The 23749-nt window shown below is 48.8% G+C and overlaps 1 protein-coding gene across 2 annotated transcripts in view; it reads right to left on the bottom strand.

The window, feature by feature from the left end:
- Positions 1 to 23749, bottom strand: part of TCEA3 (transcription elongation factor A3) — a 37667-nt gene that overhangs the window by 12322 nt on the left and 1596 nt on the right. The window contains exons 2-6 of one of the 2 annotated variants that reach the window (XM_078452222.2): positions 19758 to 19820; positions 18913 to 19018; positions 18297 to 18435; positions 9599 to 9661; positions 121 to 284 (exon numbers count right to left, since the gene is read on the bottom strand). In XM_078452222.2, the coding sequence (XP_078308348.1) occupies positions 121 to 284; positions 9599 to 9661; positions 18297 to 18435; positions 18913 to 19018; positions 19758 to 19820 (535 nt within the window). The remainder of the gene's footprint in view (positions 1 to 120; positions 285 to 9598; positions 9662 to 18296; positions 18436 to 18912; positions 19019 to 19757; positions 19821 to 23749) is intronic. The other variant, XM_078452223.2, reaches the window with a different exon arrangement.

The following is a 23749-nucleotide window of genomic DNA, read 5'->3' as shown; positions in this document are numbered from 1 at the left end:
AGCCTGCCCATGCAGGGGACTGTAGCATCCTGTTCCACTCCCATGGCACTGAGAAAGACCGCATCTCATTTGCCCTTGGGAAGCCCTTCCCTCCCCTGCCCCTGGCCCAGGCCCTCTCACCTTCGGCCTTCAAGGCTGCTGAGAGCATCTCCACACACTTGTCCCGCACCGAGTCCCCTGTGAGATAGCAGGGTGCCAGGAGGCAGATGGAGGGGGCAAAGGTGGGGGTCGAGGGGCTGGTGGGTGTTTTGGGGGTCTCTGCTTTCGATTTGCTGCTGTTTGATCTGAGGATGACAAACAGTAATAGACATCTTGACATTAAGCGAATAAAGCATCCACTGAGCACCACTCTGGATGTTTCTGTGGGCGATCTCCCTTACTCCTCATGACAGCCCTCTGAGGTAGGTGCTATTTTTAGGCGCTTGACATGGATCATCTCATTTAATCCTCACGACACCCCCATGAGGCTGGTGCTATTCTTATCTCCATTTTCGAGATGCACTTTAAAGTGAATTGCACAGATGGTTGCATTTGAAATAATTTGACTCTGGTCACACACCTGGGGGAACCGGAACTAAAACCCACCGGAGTTGAAATCCGGTGCCTAGGCTCCTAACCAACCACTCTGCTCTGCTGGTTACAGGGAAGCATAACAGGGTTTGAAATCATACTACAGTCCATTAGATACCATGCGAGGTGCTCTATCTTCTTACTGAACCATTTACTCACTCATCCAGTAAATACTTACTAGACACTTATTCCACAGGTCTGGATAAAGCAGACAAGTTAGGAGAGCTCCCTTCCTCAAGGAGCCGGCAGCCTCTTGAATGGTGAATTTACCACCATTGAAGAGGGCTGGCCTTACCATGTGCCAGGCAACTTTCGGAATATTTTCTAATTTAATCTTCACAGCAGCTCTAGGAATCAGATACTCTTCTCTTCCTCATTTGCAGATGAGGAACCGGTTACGTCATTGTGACCTGAACCCAAGTCTGTCTGATTGCAAAGTCTCCACTCTTAACTCCTAAGATTCACTCACTGCCTAAGAACGATCTCATTTTGGTTTGGGCTTAAAAACCCACAAGTATATATACAGGGGGCGCCTGGGTGGCTCAGTCGGTTTAGCGCCCAACTTCAGCTCAGGTCATGATCTCATGGGTCATGAGTTCGAGCCCCGTGTTGGGCTCTGTGCTGACAGTGCAGATTCTCGCTCTGCACCTCTCCTGTTTGCTCTTTTCTCTCAAGTAAATAAGCATGAAAAGGAAAACATTTGGGGCGCCTGGGTGGCTCAGTCGGTTAAGCATCCGACCTCAGTTCAGGTCACGATCTCGCGGTCCGTGAGTTCGAGCCCCGCGTCGGGCTCTGGGCTGACGGCTCAGAGCCCGGAGCCTGCTTCCGGTTCTGTGTCTCCCTCTCTCTCTGCCCCTCCCCCGTTCATGCTCTGTCTCTCTCTGTCTCAAAAATAAATAAACGTTAAAAAAATTAAAAAAAAAAAAAAGGAAAACATTTGATAATCATGAGTGGTCACTCTAACTGGATGGCTCAGACAGGCTTCCTGTCTTCCTGTTCTCAAGGAGCTGCCAACAAAGGAGGAAGCAACCCATGTGCCCAGTGACGGATGGATGGATAAGCAGAATGTAGTATATAACACAATGGAATATTACTCAGCCACAGAAAGGAGTGGAATCCATATAGACGAATGAAATTCCAACACCTGGTACAACGTGGATGAGTGTCCATGAATGGAAGACATTATAAGTGAAATAAGCCAGATACAAAAGGACAAAAATATTGGGGGCGCCTGGGTGGCTCAGTCGGTTGAGCATCTGACTTCGGCTCAGTCATGATCTCAGGGCTTGTGAGTTCAAGCCCCGCACTGAGCTCACTGCTGTCAGCACGGAGCCTGCTTTGGATCTTCTGTCCCCCACCAACACCCCCCCCCCGCCCTCTGCCCCTCCCTTGCTTGCATGCTCTCTCTCTCTCTCTCTCTCAAATAAAAATAAAATCTTTAAAAAAAAAAGGACAAATTTTGTATGATTCCACTTACGTGGAGTACCCGGAATAGTGAAATGCATAGAGACAGAAAGGGGAATGGTGGATGCGGGGGCTGGAGGAGGGGGAAATGGGGCGATAATGTTTAATGGGAACACAGTTTCAGTTTGGGAAGATGAGAATGTTCTGGTGATGGCTGCACAACAATGTGAATGTACTTAATACCACTATACACTTAAAAAATGGTTAAAACGAGGGGTGCCTGGGTGGCTCCGTTGGTTAAATGTCCAACTTCGGATCAGGTGATGAGCTCACAGTTCGTGGGTTTGAGCCCCTCATTGGGCTCCGTGCTGACAGCTCGGAGCCTGGGGTCTGCTTCAGATTCTGTGTCTCCCTCTCTCTCTGCCCCCTCCTGCTCACTCTCTCTCTCAAAAATAAATAAAACATTAAAAAATCTATTTATTGGTTAAAATGGCTACATTTTATGGTATGTTTATTTTGACACAATAAAAAATCTGGGGCGCCTGGGTGACTCAGTTAAGTCTCTGACTTTGGCTCAGGTCATGATCTCACGATTTGTGGGTTCAAGCCCCACATCGGGCTCTGTGCTGACAGCTCAGAGCCTGGAGCCTGCTTCGGATTCTGTGTCTCCCTCTCTCTCTCTGCCCCTCCCCTGCTCCCATTCTGTCTCTTTCTGTCTTTCGAAAATGAATAAACGTTAAGAATTTTTTTTTAAATAATAAAATAAACCTATATAGGAACTTCACTGAATAAGAATAACCATCAAATGTGAAATACACAACGCTCACTCATCTGTCTTACATATCTGGTAAGTTTTACTCCACTCAGCCTGATGAAATATCTTTTTTCTTATGCTGAAAAAAAAAGGCTAAAATGGCACATGCTGTTACACACTATCTTCTCACAATAAAAGAAAGTTAGACAAAAAGAACAAAGTGCTGACACAGGTACAGGTGAGAGGCTGGAGCGATAGTTGCACGAATGCCTCCCTTTCAGAGCTGCTTCCGCACCACCCTTGGGGTGGGGCCAGGCAGTCGAGACACCTCCGACCTCACCTCACGTCTTGGCTCTTTTCAGGCCAGCCCTCAGGCCTCCGAGGAAAACCGGACTCATGAGAGTTGAAGAAATTTGAGCCCCTTCCTCCGCTCCAGGGTCTTACCACACTGAACTCTTGTGGCAGGTCCTAAAGGGCTGCTGCATTTCTTAATTCCAGGGAGTTCCATTCATATTGTCAGCTGGGTGCCTCCTGGGGTTGTACAGAGCACAACCTGGGCAGCTGCACCAGGCAGCTCTGGAGGTATGGATGCACTTCTTACCTTCAGGAAGACGATGCTGGGCTTCTGAAAAGCCAGGCCCAAGGAATTGTGCCCGAGAGTGAGGCTGACCAAGTAGCCTAGGCTTTGCAGTGTTAAAAATATGGGGTTACGAGATCCTACATCCGACATCCTGCTGAGCCCTCTTCAACGTAGATTCTGCCGGAGACCTCTTCGTTCCTCAACCCTTGCTGTTTGCCTTGACCTTGGATGCCCTCTGTCACCACAGACACCGTTGGACCACTGGGATTCTTGTGTTCTCTGGAGCCTTGAGGTTCCTCAAAGGTGCCTCAGTGCTGCCTCAGGAGTGAGGTGGGCTGGGAAGGGAAGCCTCTGCTCTTCTAAGGTTTATATTTGGAATTCCCAAAAATTTGGTCCAAAGGGATTTCCTGGCCTTTATTTTTTAAATGCAGTTTGAACCTTTCTGTTCCAGATCAACTTACCCCGGATTCGACCCAACCCTGCCTGACAACTGAGTGGCCTGGCAGTGGGCACAGGGGATGGGGAACGTGAGCCCCAACCTGCTGTCTGTTGGGGTCAGATTTCAGTGGGAGGGAAAGGTGTGGGGGAGGGAAGGCTGGGAAGGGTGTAAACTCTAGAGCTTAAGGGGCTGCCTGCAACCGGAACGAATCTCCCCACGCCCAACCCTAGTCCTGGCCACGGGGCTCTCACCTGCGCAGCCACAGTAGCCCTGAAGCTGGTCTCTCGACATCCTCTTGCCCCCCTTACAACCCATTTGCCACACAGAAGCCCAGGGGAACCCTTTCAAAAACTCACAGCTGATATCATAGCTCCCCGCTTCTGACCCTCTAATGGCTTCCAATTACTTTCAGTATAAAGCCAAACTCCTCACTCTGGCCCCCCAGCCCCCCACCCTGCCACATCGGCCCCTGCCTTCCTTCTGACCTAATATCATGCCACACTCCAGTTCACTGAAGCCCCCCACTGCACAGCTTCTTTCTCTTCCTTAAATACACCTGTCACTCCCACCACAGTGCCTTTGCACTGGCCGCTCCCTCCTCCTGGAAGGCTCTTCCTCCTCCAGATTGTCTTACAACTGGTCCTTTTCCCCACCAGTCAGGCCCGGCTCACACATCACATCCTCAGGAAGGCCTCCCCTGACCAGCCCAGCCCAGCAGCTTGTCCCTGCCCTGTAACTCTCTGGCGCATGACCTGATTTCTTTCATTCATAGCACTTATCCAAGTCTATAATTAACTTGTTTGTGTGTTTATAAACACTGTCTGCCTCCATCTCCAGACGATAGATTCCAGAGTATAGGGACCCCTTTGGCCGGTTCACCACTGTTTTCCAGCACCTGGAACAGTGCTCTGGGCCAACACTCGATGAACCTTTGTTGAATGAATGAATGTGAGTTGAGGGAGTTGCCCACAAAGAGATGAAAGGCACACCCACAGGGCCTAGATAGAGCTGAATTGGGTGGGCGACAGGTCCTCTTTGGAAGGCTGGTGACCCTGCCCCCTGAGATCGAGAGAGGGAGCTGAGTCAGTGCCTGTCAACTCCCACAACCCAGGCCAACTCATCTCCAGTCATGATGGAGCCCCAGATTCTTCCTGGTGCCCCTCAGTAACCTGCAAACCCCACCACCACATCCTCGGTGTCTATAGGACTCACTAGTAGGGAACCGACACAGGGGAGCCTGGCGCATGCTGCGTGGAAGGAGTCATGATAACAACAGTTTTCACCTGGGGATGCCCACACTGAGTGGTATACTTATTAAGAACAAGCTGCTCCAGAGCCACACTCCGGGGTCAAGGCCTGACCCCACCACTCTGTAGCTATGTGACCTTGGGCGAGTAATGGGGATGGCGACAGTACCCATCTCAGAAAGTTTCTGAGAGGATTAAAGCACCTAAGAGAATTCTAGTAATGCAGGGTTAGGTAATTTACATAGCTTGCACAGTAAGTGTCAGAATTATCACCAAGCATTATGCATTTATTGTGCATTTAAATGGGTTAGGAACAGCGTTAAGCATTTTGTTACCACATCTATGTGTTTAAAGGTTTCTTTGGAGAGAGAACAGGGGAGGGGCAGAGACAGAGGGAGAGAGAGAATCTCAAGCAGGCTCCGTGCTGTCAGTACTGAGCCTGCAGCCTGGCTTGAACTCACGAACCATGGGATCATGACCTGAGCCGAAATTAAGAGTTGGACACTTAACTGACTCAGCCATCCAGGCGCCCCTTATTACCCCATTTAATTCTTATAAGGACCTTGAAAGGGAGTCATAATTATCCCCATCTTACAGATCAATAGATTGAGGTTCAGAGAGCTGAACTGACTTGCACAAGGTCATCCAACTAGCAAATGGTAGAATTACACCACAAACCTAGATCTGCCTGCCTTCCAAATTCTTTTCAACACATCTCACTGTGTCCCTAAAAGGCAGAGAGTTTCCCAGAGTCCCCTTACTCAGGTTAGGTTAGGCTGCTTGTTGCATACCCACTGCCCCTTCCTGGCAGGGCGCTCCCAGCCCGCGTCCCTCCCTCCCCTCGGCTAGGAGCCGGCTGGCTGGCTGGAATTCACGCGTCGGTGGCATTTCAGGCAGCCAGGCTCATTTTGCTTTCAGCGCACACGAGTGGGAACTGCGACAAATTGCAGAGAAGGCATCACTGGCGGAGGTGGGGGTGGGGCGTCGGATTTATCAACAGCTTCCTTCTGCTCCCCGGATGTGCCAGCGCCAGACCCAGTCTGTGATCTGACATCACCAAGCCCTTAGAAAAATTCTCCCGCCCCAGGTAGGAGCGGAGGCACCGGGAGGCCTGCTCGTTGCTCCTGCGCGCCACCTCGAGGGCACTGCCGTTACTACACCGCCAGGCAAGCCTGACTGTTCCGCAAAAAGTCAATCCAGACACCCGTGTTCTAAGGGCAGCTGATAAAGTGCAAACTTCCTCACTGTCACAGTGGTGCCCTTTGTGCTCTGCCCCCTGATGCCCCAGCTACAGTTCCCAGAGCACCATGCTCACTGACGTTACCACACCTTCGCATGTTCCATTCCCACTGCCCGGGAGACTTGGCTTGTCTACCAGGCAAACTCCTTTTTATTTTTCAGTTCTGAGCACAAATACACTTTCTTCCACGAGGTCTTCTTTGACTTCTCAAGTCATATTGAGACACTCTTCCTATGTCCCCATCGAATGTTATAGCTTTGAAAAACATTTTTTGAAAAAAAAAAAAAAGCATTTGGAAAATAAAAACAGAAAGTATTTTAGTGTCTGCCTCCATGCTAGTGATTAGCTCTATAAAGGCAGAGGTCATGAGTTTAAATCTTTGCCTGGGCTCAGAGGCCACAACTGGTGGGCTCCAGATGTGTTTTCTTTGCCCTACTGTGTCTTAGAAAAATAGGAATATGTTGTCGATATTTAAAATTGGGAGTTTCATATGAAAATGGAGATGTCCCGCTTTCCTTAAAAAGTCAGAAGACATGGAGCACAGAGCCTGCGTTTCCATAAAGCAACAAAATAGCTGGGCTGGGCAGTGAGCGCCCCCTTCAGACAGGCAGGTGCTTTCCAGTCTGCCATGGTCTCCACTAGTCACCCACTGGGTGAACACGACCTTGACTCCCGGAGGATGCTAACTTTGCAAGGAAGTGCTCAACAAAGGTGCTGGATGGATGGATCGATGGATGGATTAAAGAGAAAGACGAAATAGAGAGGAAGAGAGTGCAGAAAACAGTCCGGGTAGTGGACAAGGTGGATTTACAAGACTCGCTTCTGTCCCTCTGGATTCCCCACCCCCAATACGGAACCAGCAGGAAATAGTGCAACTGCTCTAAAGACAAACATGGTCTGCTTGACTGACCTTCAGAAAAAGAGTGCATTATGGGAGGGAGTCAGGAGACTTCAAGGTCACCAGACAAAGTCAGGGGACGAGTATGGAGGTATAAATCCTTACACAAACATGAACTGTTTGTATTATAACATCACACCCAGAGCTAGACTAATGATCAGTGTTTCCTTTGGGGGTAGAACAATCAATCCTTCATTATGCAAGGCTGTCCTTCGTGTTCTAGGACATTTAACATCTTTGGCTCCTGCCTACAAAATGCCGCGGCACTCCTCCCTCTCTCCCATTGCAGACTGAATGTTTGTGTCCTCCATAAATTCGCATGTTGATGCCCTAACCCCCAATGTGATAGAATGTGGAGGTGAGGCCTTTGAGAGGTAATTAGGTTTAGATGAGGGTGGGGGCCCCACGATAGGATCACTGTCCTTACAAGAAGGAGAGAAACCAGAGCTCCCTGTGTGTGTGTGTGTGTGTGTGTGTGTGTGTGTGGTGCAGAGGCAGTGAGAAGGTGGCCGTCTGCCAGCCAGGAATAGGGCCCTCATCAGTAACTGAGTTGGCCCACACCTTGATCTTGGTCTTCCCTTCCTCCAGAATTGTGAGGGATACATGTCTGTTGCTTAAGCCACCTAGTCCATGACATCCTGTTACAGCACCCTGAACTGAGATCCCCTCCAAGTCAGAGTGACAAAAGTGTTCCACAAGTTTCTAAATGACTCTCCATCGAGAACCACTGGTGTAGAACCAGGATGGCGCCGGAGCCTCCGTTCTTAGACCTCACTCATGGAAGACAATGCCAGGGGACCACACGACTCTTCTCTTCAGAGGCGGGATGGGGCCTCAGACACACTCCCGAGCAGCACTCACCAGAGCCTCCACTCATCAGCTGGCCCCCGGCAGCCATTTTGGAACAGAGCGAACAGCAGCCCCCATCAACATCTCGGGTCTGTTTAATCTCCAGAAAGCCTTAAATGACCTAATTTTTGTGCCTCTTTTCTTTCCAGTGTCAGTCTCACTGGCACATTAGGTCTAATAACGGAGCGGCTCCCCATAGCCTCCTAGGAGCCAACACCCTTACCATATCCTAACCCGGTTGCCCCAGCATCCAGTATGGCCCCTGGACACTAATCATTTGCTTTGATCCACCTCCAAGCCACCTCTCCCTGCTCTGACCTCGGACCTCCCCCCGGAACACAGCTCACACTCCCTCTTTTAGCCAGTCTCTCCTTAGCAATCTCATTCAGGTTTGTGGTTTCAGATACTAGATACATGCTAATTACTCTGAAACTTAGATTTCCAGCCCAAGACATTCTTCCTGAATTCTAGCTTAGTATAACCTAACTGCCCATTCAACTTCTCCACCTGAATGACTAAGACACCCCTCAAACCCAGCGCATCCAAACCTGAGCTCTGCATCTCCCGCCATAGCCTGATTTACACACCGTCTTCCCCGTTCCAACTAAGGGCAACTCCGTCCTCGGTGGTGCTCAAGCAAAAAGACTTGGAGTCATCTTGACTCTTCATATACTCTTGTACCCCTCCCCAGTCTGTCAGAGAATCCTGCCAGCTCTCTCTTCAAAATATATCCGGAGTCCTTTACTTCTCTCCTCACTGCTGCCGCGCTGGTCCAAGCCACCATATCTTGCCTGATTTACTGAATCGCCCCCTGGCTGGTCTCTGCTCCTGCCCTTGGCCCTGACAATCCACACTCAGTACAGCAGCCAAAGGCATGCCGGTAAGTTTCCTCCTGTGGCTCCTTGCCACTCTGTCCCCCAATTCTCCTACCTCGCTTCCTTGCTCCAGCCCTGGCCCCCTCACTGCTTCTTGCCCCTGCCACTCAGGGTCCTCAGCTTGGAATGACCCTGATATCTGCATGGCTAATTCCTTCATCTCTTTGAAGGGTTTGCTCATGAGGACTCTCCTGACCACCTTGATGACCATCTTTCTCAACCTCCCTCACTCTGCTGTTTTCCATAGCGCCGGTCACATATTTACTGATGTATTACCTGTCACTCCTTATTAGAACATAGGCCTCATGACCACAGCGATTTTCCTTTTGCTCACAGCTATATCCATGGACAGGAACCTAGAACAGTTCCTGGCACATAGCCACCCCTCAACAAATATTTGATGAATAAATAACTCGATGATTTATGCTATTTTGGGTAACCAAACCCAGAGATCACACTCCAGTTATAGACTTTCAAGACCTCTGTCCTCACTGGGTTCAATCTGACCTTGAGAATGTTCCCCAGGCAGTGATGGGGCAACAGTGACTGGTCAGCCACCCCAGTGAAGGAGCCCTATCTCTGATTCAGGGGCCCACTTGCTGCGTGGGTCCTAGAATTTGGAAGCAACATAATGTATGAAGTTTCCTCCTTTCTCCTGCCCTGGGCTTCCTCCATGGAAGCAGAGAGAGGGACACGTGCTGAACAGAACCTCTGGGATGGAGAAACCCACGGCTTCCTTTACCTTTCCATCGATGGCCTTTTTGGAGAGGAGGTGGCTGATGACTTGGAGTCCACAGAGTCTCTCCTGAAAGAACAGAAATTGGAGATGAGATTCTCTTGAAGGCTAGCCCCACTACTGAGCTAGAGAGCTCAGAGGCTGGGGAGAAAGCTTCCGGAAGCCAGGCCTGCCGGGATGAGGATGATGAAACACACCTGGACCCCAGCTGCCTGGAGAGGAAGCTCCAGGGGGCGTGGGTTGGTCACCTGCACCTACCCTCCATCAAACGAAGCAATCAAGGGAAGGAAGCCTAGTATGTACCAGATATGTTACTGTGTTATGCCATGTATTACTAATAATTAAAAAGATTTTAGGGGTGTCTGGGTGGCTCAGTCGGTTGAGCGTCTGACTCTTGGTTTTGGCTCAAGTTGTGATCCCAGGGCCACGGGATCAAGCCCCGCTTGAGATTCTCTCTCCCTCTTCCCCTCTCCCCCATTCGCGCGCTCTCTCTCTCTAAAAAAATAAATAAGTAAACGCTTTTTAGTTTGTTGTTTTTTTTTTTTAGTAAACACTTTTTAGTTTTAAGCAATCTCTATATCCAAAGTGGAGTCTGAACTCACAACCCCGAGGTCAACAGTCCCATGTTCTACAGACTGAGCCGCCCAGGTGCCCCACCCCCTTTTTTTGGTATTACTAATTATTAATAAGTAATTCTCAGCAGGCTCCCTTCCTTCTTGCTATTAGGCAGGCGGGCCTTGGCTGGCTGCAGTCCACGGACACTGGAATTCCCGGGATTGCCTATTCTCACGAGGAGCTGGATCAGCTTCAGACTCCCCTGTGGGCACCTTACTTAGGAGAAGGAGAGGAGGGGCACATGCGCCTTGGAGATGGAAGAGCTGTGTTAAAATGGCAAGTGAAAAAGGGCACAAAATTAGGTGTATACTGTTTCTAAAGTCACACAGGAAAACCAATGCCTAGGAGAAAAAAAAAAAATTGAAAGAAAATATAACCTTGGCTGGCTCAGTGGGTACAGCATGTGACTCGACCTTAAGCCCCTCGTTGGGTGTAGAGATTACTTAAAAAATAAATAAATATCAGGGTGCCTGGGTGGCTCAATCGGTTAAGGGGTTAACTTCCGCTCAGGTCACGATCTCACGGTTGGTTCGTGGGTTTGAGCCCTGCATCAGGCTCTGTGCTGACAGCTCAGAGCCTGGAGCCTGCTTCGGATTCTGTGTCTCCTCTCTCTGTTCCTCCCCCCCGCTCGCATCCTCTTTCTCTTTTTCTCTCAAAAATAAATAAAGATAAAAACACGTCTTTAAAAAAAAAAAAGAAAATACAACCAGGGTTATGTTAGGCTGATGGGATCAGAGGTGAAAATTTGTTTCTATTTTCCAAAATGCATGTAGCTACATTCTTTTTATGATGTCTGATATATGTCCCCCTTTTATTGGTTTTATATAAAAAATTTTAACATTTATTTATTTTTGAGAGAGAGAGAGAGACAGAGAGCGAGTGGGGGAGGGGCAGAGAGAGAGGGAGACACAGAATCCAAAGCAGGTTCCAGGCCTCCGAGCTGTCAGCACAGGGCCCGATGTGGGGCTTGAACTCACGAACTGCGAGATCATGACCTGAGACGAAGTTGGCTGCTTAACCAACTGAGCCACCCAGGTGCCCTGCTTTTATTGGTCTTATAAAATTAATCTGTCTGAAATTGGAACTCCCACTGCCCATCTCACTTAGCCACACTTCCTTTTTTTAAAAAAAATAAAATAATATCTACACCCAACGTGGGGCTGCAACTCTCCACCCACAGATCAAGAGTCACATGCTCTTCTGACTGAGCCAGCCAGGTGACCCCTCTCCGGCCTTTTCCTTTTAGGTCCAATGCACACATCCCCTTCTAACATACTATATAATTGGCTTGCTGATCATGTGGAGTATCTCACCAGCTCCCATGTAAGTTCTGCAAGCACAAAGCTTGGCAGGGGAGTTTGTTCACTGTGGGGGACACTGTTGGTGCCCAGCCCACGTCCCCTCAGGCACTCACTTTACCAGTGCACCGGGACCCCAGAGCTTCCTGCTGGGTGTCTGCCCGAGGGAGTTCCCTGTGCCAGCCACTGCCAGGAGCAACCTTCAACAAGACCCGTAGGAACTGGTGGATAAAAGCCCTAGCATCCTCAGCCCTCCAGTGGGTGTGTTGCCCACCGTCACCCAGAGCTCCCAGCAGGATTTAAGCCCTGGCTGCCCACAGCAGTAGCCTGCCCACTAACAGACCCTGGTGTCCTTCCCTTCCTTGTCTCACTCCCTCACTCCTTGGTCTGCATTTCCTGAAATCACTTCCCAAGTAAGCCCCTTGCACTTGAATCTGTCTCAGGCTCTGCTCCTGGGGAATCCAATCTCATCTATTCATTGGCTTATCCCAAGCGGATAAGAGAGTGCCTAGCACAGAGTGGGTGCTCTATCGATATTTGTTGCCAGATAACGTGAAGTCAAACAATACAGAAATATCAAAACTAAAAGTGGGAAAAGAAAGCTCCCCCGAGGTAACAAGTATTAAGTTCAGCGTCATTCCTTGCAGTTCATTTTCCATGTGCGTAAAGCCTATACAACAGTGATCGTCCTGAAAAGGGAGGCAATGATAGGAGTTGCAATCCCAGTCTTCTCTGAGTATAGGTTCCCTCCCCTGTCAAACGGGGAGGAAAGCATCTGCGTCCAGGGGCTGGCTGGGAAGAGGACATTTATGTCCCTACAGCAGCTTCCAGAGCAAAAAAGTCCTGGGGCGCCTGAGTGGCTCAGTCGGTTAAGTGCCCGACTCTTGGTTTCGGTTCAGGTCATGGTCTCATGGTTTATGAGTTCGAGCCCTGCACTGGGCTCCGTGCTGACAGCATGGAGCCTGCTCGGGATTCTCTCTCTCCCTCCCTCTCTCTCTCTGCCCCTCCCCTTGCTTGCACCGTCTCTCTCTCTCTCAAAAGAAATAAGTAAACATAAAGAAGAAGAAGAACAAAGAAGCCCGCCATGCTCCATAGTCCCAGGCGGTCTGATTTCTCATTTTCCAGAGTGTGCAATGTTCATGAATTTACAGCTTCCTCCTCGTCCTCCAGGTGGTGTGGGAGGCAGTGGATGAGGCAGCTCCAGGGGCTGGGTCTGATTATCCCGTGGACAAGACCCATCCAGCTCCAGACCTTCACCCCTGCTCAAACACGGGGGGAAGAGGTAGAGAGGGAGAGGAGAGACCCTTCTTCACACGCCCCTCCGGTCCCTCACTGAACCCCGGAAGTTTCTCTCTGGCGTTCCTCCCCGAATGCCCACGGGGATGGACAGGTGCAGGCCAGACCGGGAAGCTGGAATTCGAAAGAAGGGAAGCCATGAGCCTCAACCTCCAAGGCTCCTCCCATTCTGGCCCTTCTTCATCGCTTCATTTTGAGAGCAAATGCTCGAAATTGCTTCTTTTTTAGAGAAACATTCTGCAGTTATGGCAAATGAGCGTTATGAAAAGTATTCAGGAACAAGAAAAATGCTTAGGATACAACAGGAAGGGAAATAAACAGGGAGGTCATAGGTCATGGTTTGTACACTTTCCCTACAGGAACGGAAAAACAATGCGTGCAAGTAGCTCGGGACCGGGAGAGAAGATGTCCGACAACCGTTTCGGTTGATGGAAGAGGCACACTGTGGACAAATATTTTCCATTTTTCTTTTAAACGTCACCAGTGTGGTTAGTGTTTACATAATAAATAATCAGAATGAATCCTCATTAAGGAAACTAAAACAAAAAAGTTCACCAATAGAGTTGAAATTGGACCCCTGCCGACTTAATTTTCCCCACAAGGTGGGGAGACCACCTCCCCATTTCCCGCTCAGCCTCAGCAACGGCTTCATTCACAGCGAAAAGTGAACCAGCATTAACAGCGTAACGTCCCAGGAAAGTGGTCAAGATGTTGTCAAATGGAAAATGCTGGTTACAAAACCATCTATATAGTGCCCTTCCAATGTACATTTATAGGTTCAAGAGATGAGAAAGATACACATCAAAATGTTAATGGTGGTTATTTCTGTTCTTTTGTGTTTGAGTTTCTAAACTTTTTTTTTTTAATGTTTATTTTTGAGAGAAAAAGAGAGAGCAAGTGGGGAAGGAGCAGAGAGAGAGGGAGACACAGAATCCAAAGCAGGTTCAGGCTCTGAGCTGTCAGCACAGAGCCTGATGCGGAGCTTGAACTCACAAGCCATGAGATCATGACCTGAGCCGAAGTCAGATGTTCAACCAACTGAGGCACCCTAGTTTCTAAATTTTTTACAGTACACATGCCTTCCCGTTGAAATAAATATATGTAGGCAGAAAGGTTACAAAATAATATACAGAGCATACTTCCATGTTATTGATATAAGTCTTTTATGGGTAGTGATGACCCATACAAAAAAGTCTGGTGGCTCAGTCGGTTGAGCGTCCGACTTCGGCTCAGATCATGATCTCACGGTCCGTGAGTTTGAGCCCCACGTCAGGCTCTTGTGCTGACAGCTCAGAGCCTGGAGCCTGCTTTGGATTCTGTGTCTCCCTCTCTCTCTGCCCCTCCCCCGCTCATGCTCTCTCTCTCTCTCTCTCTCTCTCTCTCTGTCAAAAAAAAATAAACATTAAAAAAATTTTTTTAAGTCTTGAAGGATACAAATGATTACATAAATGATATTTGTATTTAAACACACGATGATTATACATAATTATACGTGCTTGTCTCTAGACGATGGATTTTTTACTTTCTTATTTGTATTTTTTCTAATTTCTTTTTTTAACGTTTATTTATTTTTGAGACAGAGAGAGACAGAGCATGAATGGGGGAGGGTCAGAGAGAGAGGGAGACACAGAATCCAAAGCAGGCTCCAGGCTCTGAGCTATCAGCACAGGGCCCAATGCGGGGCTCGAAACCACAGACCGTGAGATCATGATCTGAGCCAAAGTCGGACGCTCAACCGACTGAGCCACCCAGGCGCCCCTCTTATTTGTATTTTTAAAACTTTCTACAGTGAGCAAGTAAAAACCTGTATAATAAAATAAATATAACACAAAATAGTTAAATTAAAACATTGAATATAATTAGAATGTATTACAAATAAAACATTTTATTGTTAAGAAGAAAAAAACCTGAGAAAATAATGCCTATTTTTCAGGTCACACTACTCAGTCTCAGAGACTGGGTGGGGGGGAGGGGTGTAAGTGACCAAGTCCAGCCCAGGACTTGGCTTTCTGCTCTCCACATGTCTCCTCTCCCATACTTGTCATCCTTGTAGTTCTTTAAAAAAAAAATCGCTGTAATGATCTTTAGTGGGATTCAGGGATGGAGCAAAAGGAAACACATGTGCTCAGGCTGCTATCTTTACCCAGATGTTTTCATGGCCTATTCTACAGGTTAGTCCCATATCCCATTTGGTATCCTTTCCCAATGGTCCAGCCCCTAGTCGTTCAGTTTCATCCCATGAGACCCCTCTCCGTCCTGGTCCTTCATTAGCTAGGGTGCTAAGAACCGCATGTGACCAGACCAGCCTGAGCACGAACACAGGAAGTGCTGATACAGTTGGCCTAGCAATATGCAGTCAGCGTTAACTCCGCACTGGGCACCGTGGGGCTCCGGGGGTCCCTGCCAGCCAAACTTCTAGCCCCTTTGCAAAAACAGAACACGCCATATGAAAAGTGAAAATGAAAGTAACAAACATAAAAAAGTTTACAGAAACATCTGACAAGTATTGCACTTTAGAAAGACCAGAGGGGTGCTTGGGTGGCCTAGTTGGTTAAGCGTCCGACTTCGGCTCAGGTCATGATCTCACAGCTCAGGAGTTCAAGCCCCCTGTCAGGCTCTGCGTTGACGGCTCAGAGCCTGGAGCCTGCTTCGGATTCTGTGTGTGTGTGTGTGTGTGTGTGTGTGTGTGTGTGTGTCTCTGCCCCTCCCCCACTTGCTCTGTCTCTCTGTCTCTCTCAAAAATAAAAACACAAAAAAAAATTTTAAAAAAACCCATACACCAAAATATCAAGCGATTATCTTTAGGTGGGGGGAATGTGGGTGATTTTTCCCTTACTTCTCTATATTTTCCATTACTTCCACGACAGATTTTTATCACTCTTACTTGTTTACTTTTTTAAATGCTATTATTTGTTTTGATCTCAAAAGCGATATGGGATCATTGTGAAAAGAAACCCAACAATACAGATTTTACAATTTTATTGTACAAAGTAGACTATGAGGCTCTTCTTAATTATAATCACAGATATATTTTTGTGTTTAAAAAAATTTTAAGTTTTTATTTATTTTTGAGACAGAGAGAGACAGAGCATGAACGGGGGAGAGGCAGAGAGAGAGGGAGTCACAAATTCCAAAGCAGGCGCCAGGCTCTGAGCTGTCAACACAGAGCCCGACGCGGGGCTCAAACTCACGGACTGTGAGATCGTGACCTGAGCCGAAACCAAGAGTCAGACGCTTAGCCGACTGAGCCACCCAGGCACCCTGATATATTTTTGTTTTTTAAAAAATAGTTTCGGGTACCTGAGTGGCTCAGTCGGTTAAGCGTCTGACTCTTGGTTTCGGCTCAGGTCATAACCTCACAACTCGTGAGGTCGAGGTCCACATCGGGCTCTGCACTGGCGCCATGGAGTGTGCTTGGGATTCTCTGTCTCTGTCTCTCAGCTTCTCTCTCGCTTGTTCTGTCTCTCTTTCAAAAGCAAATAAAAAAATCTTAAAAAAAATTTTTTTTAAGTTTCATTTTTTTTTCTCCTGTAAAAATTAGTACGTATTTATTGGAAAAAATGAGAAAGAAATTAACAAGAAGGAAAAAAAACCTCTCAATCCTACCACCCAGATATAATCACTATTACCATCCTAGTATATATCCTTCCCGTCTTTGTTCCTATACATACACACAAAATTCACTTAATTTTTTTAACTTTTTTTTTTAAGTAAACTCTACACCCAACGTAGGGCTCAAAGTCACGACCCTGAGATCAAGAGTCACATGCTCTTCTGACTGAGCCAGCCAGGTGCCTCTCACTTTCTTAATTTTTATAAAAATGGGATCATACTATATATACTATATCATACATAGAGATTCTCGTAATACTTAGTGAACATTTTCCCACGTCATTAAATATTTTTCTATCCAGCACTGCCTCTCCATGGGCTTTTTGAACATAGTAGGTGGTTTTTCAGTATGTGGGATTCTTCTGTGCACGGAAGGACATCTTGCCCCACAGCTATTTTCACAACCCAAACTGGGAGTAACCTGGAGGAGGTATGTCTCCCTCTGGGTGAGATCTTCCTTCCATAGCATCATTCCCTAAAGTGTTTTCTGTAAAACACTTGTTTTATAGGATTACAACAAACATTCATTTAAAAGGGGTTCAGAGATTAAAGATGTTTCAGAAATGACAGTAAAAAATATTACACATACATAGTGTTTATGCTTTAATCTGGTTCTTTTTTTTTTTTCTTTTCTTTTTTTTTTTAGTAATGTCTACACCCAGTGTGGGGCTTGAACTCACAACCCAAGATCAAGAATTGCATGCTCTTCGACTGAGCCAGCTAGGAGCCCCTGATCTGGTTAATTCCTGAAAATGATTCCTTATAGCGGCTAGCCTGGGTCAAAGGTGTGTTCATTAAAGATGATGATAAATCACAGATGGTATTATCCATATTACCTACCATTAATTATCTAGTACTACCAGAGACTGTTCAGTATTATCTAATATTGCCTTCTCATCTCTTAGGTGAACACAGGTAGACCCCCCCCCCACCCCACCCAAGGAATTAAGTGGTCTGGTCAGATAGGGAACAGGTAGGATTTATTTCTACATTGATGAAGGCTTTTATCTACTGTCACGGGTAAGGCATCTGGGTCTATCTGAAAGTCATGCAGTTTGGGGGACCCTGGCTAGGTGGGCAAGGGGGAAGGGGCACAGAGTGGAGAAAAACAACTATTCCTCTCAGCAGAGGTCTGGGGAGGTCTGACAAAGACCGGACTCCCACTGAGCCACATAACAGCTGTGTGATCTTGGGGAAGTCTCTGCTCCCCAACCTTCAGCTTCCTTGTCACGAAATGGAAATGTTGAACAAAGAGCCAACAAAACACCTTTCTTTCTCTATGGTTAAGTAAGCTCCTAGCCCCATTTCCCTGGAACTCTGACAAGGGTGGGACGGCAGCTGTGTTTCTAGGCAACACTGTTTCTAGCAAGTGAGCCCTGATTGGTAAATGACATCTAGACAGGAAGGGCTCTGAATGAAATATAAATAATAGGTAGAAAAGCATAGCTTTTGGGCTGCCCAAGTACGGTGAATCTTGGAGCTGGTCATTGCCCTTGCTGGGATCCTGGCAGCTTTGTCTTCTAACAAAGACCCCCCAACATTGTGGTGTGCGTCATCACCCTGTACCTGGGGAGGCGAGTCTAGGTCTGGACACTGTGTGGTCGGTTCCCTAGTAGACGAGAAACGCCTGGGCCGACCCTGCTGGCGCACTGCGTCTCCTGCCCCTGGAGCCCTCTAGGCGAGGCCAGTGCCAGGGATGGCCCATTTGGGTCTTCTGAGTCTGTCTGATTGAGCCAAACAAGACCCACGGAGGGGCACTGCAGGAGATGAGAACAACAGCCACCTCCCGGGGGCGTGAGGATCAAACGAGTTATATACACAGAGATGCTGACAGAGGACGTGACACATGCCGGCCCCCTTCTCTCCATCCCAGGAAAAAATACCTGTCTTTGGGATCTTCCCGTTTTTTCCTTGGTGGAGAAAGGCCTGCCTCTGGCTTCCAATCAGAACAGTTAAGCCCTTTTTCTTTCTTCGCTTTGTCTCTCTCCTCTCTTTTTTCTCCTTTGGGGGGTCCAGGGGAGTCTGGAAATGAAAGCACGACATTGTTCTCAAAGTCACCTCTGTCTCAGCAGATCCCCGCGGGACTTGGGGGAGGGAGGAGCAAAGGGCAGGGGCAGGAACAGTCGCCCGTGCCTCCGACACACATGCACACACGCAAGAATACATTTATACCACGTGCCATCTGTGTGCAAATCCACGCTCACACAGCGAGACAGAAAGACGTCTGCACACAAATGTGTGTATGTAGACATGTGCTGTATACATCCACGCGCAAGCACACAGAAACACATACACAGATAGGCACACGTACACAAAAACTCACACGTCTACAGATGTTGCATTTGTGTAGACAAACACGGGCATTCCCCACTTACAAGGTCACCTGTCATTTGTCAAGTCATTCAACAAACATACAGAGTGCCTGCTATACGCCCGGCATGGTCCCCTCCCAGGGACTGGGAGCAAAACACAGCCAGAGTCAAACTTGTCCCCTCTCACCCAGCAGCCGCTTCCAGTTTTTGATGAGGACTTTGGCCAAAGACACCACCTCCTTGTCTGAGCAGTGCTTGCGGACCCCGTTAACGGCGACTCCAATCCTGGTTGTCTGCAAAGCGAGAGGGTCAGGGGCTGGTCTTGGCACGGACACACAGGATGGGCTGCCCTAGCTGGCAAGTCCTGCCCTGGCTCCGCACCCTCTTTCCCCAGCCCCAGCCCCAGCCTCTCCGGGGCCTCAGCCCTAACCCGTGGCTGGGGTCACAGCCCTGGTTGTGGCTCTCCGTGAGGTCCGGTGTCCAAGGCCCAGCCCTGTGCACTGACGGATGACTGCAGCTTCGGTGAAAAGCTGCGGCAGTGGTGGTTTGGGCTGCTGCTGATGACCCCTCACCATTTCCACCTCCTCGTGTCTTTGAGTTCAAGCTTCAGCTTAAGACACAGCTCTGGCTACTGCAGCTTGGATCTGTGTTGATTTTTTTCAGGGCCAAGAGCTTCTGGTAATGCTTGGGGGCTGTGGGGGTGACACGGGGAGGATCTAAAACTGGGTGACTTTTCCTTCTCCCTGCATCACTGTCCCCTTGGATCCCACAGCCCCAGGGCCTGAGGAATTGGGGTATTCAAGGAAAGCAAACCGATCTTTCTCACAGACCCAGAGGACCCCCTCTGCGTGAAAGGTGCCCTGCCCCCATCTAAATGCCTCAGTCTCCACCCTCAGAGCCCAAGACCTCCGCTGCCCCTGGTCCTCCCCTTAGAAATTCCTCCCAGATTCCACCTTGGAGGTCTCCCCCCGCCCCGTCTTTTCCTTCCCCATCCCCAGGCACTGCCCCCGAGGCTTCCCACCCCCGCCCCACCTGGAGTAGCTGGATGGACATCTGACAGCTGTTCAGCTTCTTCAGAAGGTCGAGGGCCCCTTCCTGTGGGAGGCCACAAGGTGAGGACGGAGGACATAGGTTCTGCGCCGGGCCCGTTTCTGACATTGTGTGGTGTCGGTGGGAAAGAGGGGTGCAGGAGGTAGGGGGAGATTGCCCCAGCAACAGGATATAGGGAGACAAGTGGCTGAAGGCCAGGCAAGGGACAGAAAGAGACAGAGAGACAGAGGCAAAAGATTCTGCCCCAGACCAGCTCTCTAACTTCACCTCCCACCACCCAGCTGGCCTCTCGCCCTTCTGAACGGGGCCCAGCCCTAACCGCTCACCCTGACCCCTGCCACTCGTTCTGCTGTTCCTTCTACTGGCCATGCATGCCCATCTCGCCTCTAAGATTAATCACTGTGGCTTCTTGTTACTGCTTCTGTGTCTACCTCCTCATCCTCCCGCTTCCTAACTGGGAGCTTCTGCACAGTGAGGGCCATGGCTTTTTTTTTTTTTTTTTTTTTTTACAGCTTTATTGAGGTGTAAGTGACATGCAACGAACCGCACGTTTGACGTTTGTGTACGCCCAGGGAACCACCACCACCATCAAGATAAGAACATGACCATCACCCCCCAGTTTCCTTGTGCCCCCTTGTAACCTACCCTCCCTGTACCCCAACCCAGGCCCAGGCCACGATGATTCTGTTTTCTGTCACCTAGAAGCATTTGCATTTTAAAGAATTTCATATAAAGAGTACTGCAATGGGCCTTCTCATCTGGCTTCCTCCACTCGGGGTAACTGAGATTTATCCACGTTGCTGTGTAGATCGATAGTTCTTTTTATTACTGAGTTGTTTCCCATTGTAGAGACGCACCACAATTTGCTTATCCATTCACCTGTTTGTTTTAACTTAAAATGATTTTTTAAAGTTTATTTATCTAAGTGATCTCTACACCCAACATGGGGCTCGAACTCACAGCCCTGAGGTCAAGAATCGCACACTCCTTCGACTGAGTCAGCCAGGCTCCGCCATCCATCCACCTGTTGATGGGACTTGGGCTAGCCTCCAATTGTGCCTACCACAAATAAAGCTGCCAGGAACATTCATGTACAAGTCCTTGTGTGGACATACGCTCTCATTTCATTTCTCTTGGGTAAGGAGGACTGTTTTAATCTCTGAAACGTCAGGGTTTAGCACACAGCCCAGTGTTTCCTGAGTGAATGAATAAAGCAGAGAGCGGAAGGTGGGGAGGGAGGGGGTGACGGGAGGAAAGGAGCCTCAGATCTGAAAATCTGCTGGCTGTCAGGCCCTGGGCCACCCATGCCCCATTTCAGCCTTCTCTTTCCTGCACCCACTTCCTAGAGGCCAGCCCCACCCCCTGGCCTGAGATGGGTTCCCTGGGGAGCACCAGCTGACAGTGTCCTGTATGCCCCTTGCCCTGGTCTCACTGTGTGGTTCCAGCAGCCAACGCCCGCCCTGCCAGGCTTCCTTGCCAGGACCACATCCCAAGGGGTGCCCTCTGTCAGCCCTCAGCCTCCCTTGGAACGTGGGTTAGCAGTATGTTTCTGGAGGCGTGACCTGTGGATGTGCACGCCTGCGTGTAACCCTGCACGCATGGACCACCAATGAAAGGCTTGCTCTGTGCTGGGCACTGCTCTAAGTATCTCACCTGCATTAGTTCCTTTAACTCTCACACGGGCCCTGCGAGGTAGGTACTGTTACTACTCTCATTCTTACTGAATTATTACCCCATTTTCACAGATGAGCAACCCAAGAAACAGGGAGATTAAATAATTTGCCCAAAGTTACAAGGCATCGAGCTGGGATTCAAACTCAGGCCTTTCAGCTCTAACCTGTGTAAGTATGGACGAAAAGCTGTCTAGATGTGTGTAGTTATGGAATATCAACGTGAGTAGGTGTGGTGCCATGTTGGTCAACATTCAACACCCAGCTCTCAAAGGAAAAAAAAAAAAACCCGCCTGATTTGTAGGTCAATTTCAAGCTACCAGTATGCTGTCACTGAACTAAAAGGAGGCACTGGGAAGAAATGTACCCTATCATGCCGTTATACTAGGATTTCCACCATATTGATATAACAGAACCTCTAGACCATGGAGAGTGAAATGTAGTAAAATAGTGAAATGTAGTAAAATAATTAGAAGTGATGACTTTGGAGTGTGTATTACCTTTGTTTTTATTTTTTTTAATTTTTAAATGTCCTTTGTTTTTAATACGATTTATTTAATTGGAAGCATATCATTTAATTTTTAAAATAATGGCTCTACACAGGGAACATAGTCAATGGTATTTTTAATTTTTTTATGTTTTATTTTATATTTGAGAGAGAGAGAGACAGAGCAGGGGAGGGGCAGAGAGAGAGAGACAGAGACAGAGACAGAATCTGAAGCAGGCTCCAAGCTATCAGCACAGAGCCCGACGTGGGGCTCAAACTCACGAGCAGTGAGATCATGACGTGAGCCAAAGTTGGATCACCTTTGCCTAAGGTGCCTGACGCCTAAGCCACCAGGTGCCCCTAGTCAATGGTATTTTAACGGCATTTGTATGGTGACAGATGGTAGGCAGCCACACCTGTGGTAAGCACAGCATAGCATAGAGTTGATGAATCACTATGTTGTACACCTGAAACCAAAGTGGCAATGCGCGTCAGCGCTAATCAACTAAAAAAATAAAATAAAATAATGGCTGTATTTAACAACCAGCTTGCAAAATTCCTGAAAAAATCAACAATGGACATTAAGCGGATTCCAGCTCACCACGGGGTGTGCACCTCTGAATGTCACGCTGTACAACTGGGTCATGTTGGAGAATAGCCAGGAGCCTCAGTGCAGCCGGACTTGCGAAGCCGTGTGCAAGAGCTGACTTGGGTGTCTGTCTGTGTACAGGGATGGGATATGCAGCGAGCAGTATCTTTAGTCTGTGTGTGGAGCTGTGTAAATGCAGCTCGAAGCACAGTGTGTCTGTTTGTCTCTGTGGGAGATGCCTGTGATGTGAAACTGTGGCTGCTTGCTAAGTCCGTAACTTTGCAAGTATGGGGGTAGCTGTGCTGTGCACGCATGCGTGTCTTTCTGTAAACGTTCGGGTCCGTGTATCTATCATGTCAGTATCTATCATGTCAGTACCAGTGCCGCAACTCACATGCAGTTATGTGTATAGATGCTTGTCTAGCTATTGCTGTGTGTGGCTGTGCGTGTGTGTGGCTATGTTTGTTGCGTGTAATTATGTGTATGCGTAGCTGTGACTGTTTGGTGTATGTCTGAAGCTGCTCCAGTTGGTGCACACGCACAGCGTCTGACAAAAGCCCTGAGAAAGTTGCTGGGACTTCAGTAATTGGCAGTGAACCCCAGGCCTGAGCTGCAACGTGGAGGATCCGTCTTCTTACAGGAAGTGTGTCCTCCTCTCCCTAACCACTGCTGGGCGGGCCCACTTTTGCTCCCAGAGCAGTCTCCACCTCCGTCGGCCACAGGCCCAGAGCTCTGTGCCCACCCAGATGCTGCCAAGAGCCCAGGCGCAGACGTGGCTGCAGACGAGCTCTGTGCTACAGAGACCCTGTGGCCAGGCTTGCCTCTTTCCGGGAGACAGCTCTGGGTACTTCCTCAGGAATCCATCCCCCAGGGACACAGTTTCCTCTTCCCATTTCACAGAAGAGGGAATCGAGGCCCAGAGAGGGAAGCAGAGTGGTGAGCATAGGGCCATAAAAGGAGCGAGAGGGAACCCAGGGCAGGTGGCTTCCTCCTCAGCCAGAGCTCTACTCCCCAAAACTGCCTTTCCTCAGGTGTCCCGGCCTCCCCCACCCCGCCCCGGAGCCCAGAATCTCATGGCTCAAGTCTGGAGTCAGCAAGGGACAGGACTGTGATGTGGAATTGAGCTCAGAAGACCCGGGCTGAGCTCCGTCACCCCCAGTTGGGAAAGTGCCCTCTGACTTGAGGCTCAGTTGCACTGGTTTTGGAGGATCCCGGCACGGGGGGGGTG

Source organism: Panthera onca, chromosome C1 (assembly GCF_046562875.1).
Source record: "Panthera onca isolate mPanOnc1 chromosome C1, mPanOnc1 haplotype 2, whole genome shotgun sequence".
Classification (NCBI taxonomy): Eukaryota; Metazoa; Chordata; class Mammalia; order Carnivora; family Felidae; genus Panthera; species Panthera onca.
The sequence above is the reverse complement of the archived record's forward strand: the minus strand, read 5'-3'. Positions and strand labels throughout refer to the sequence as shown.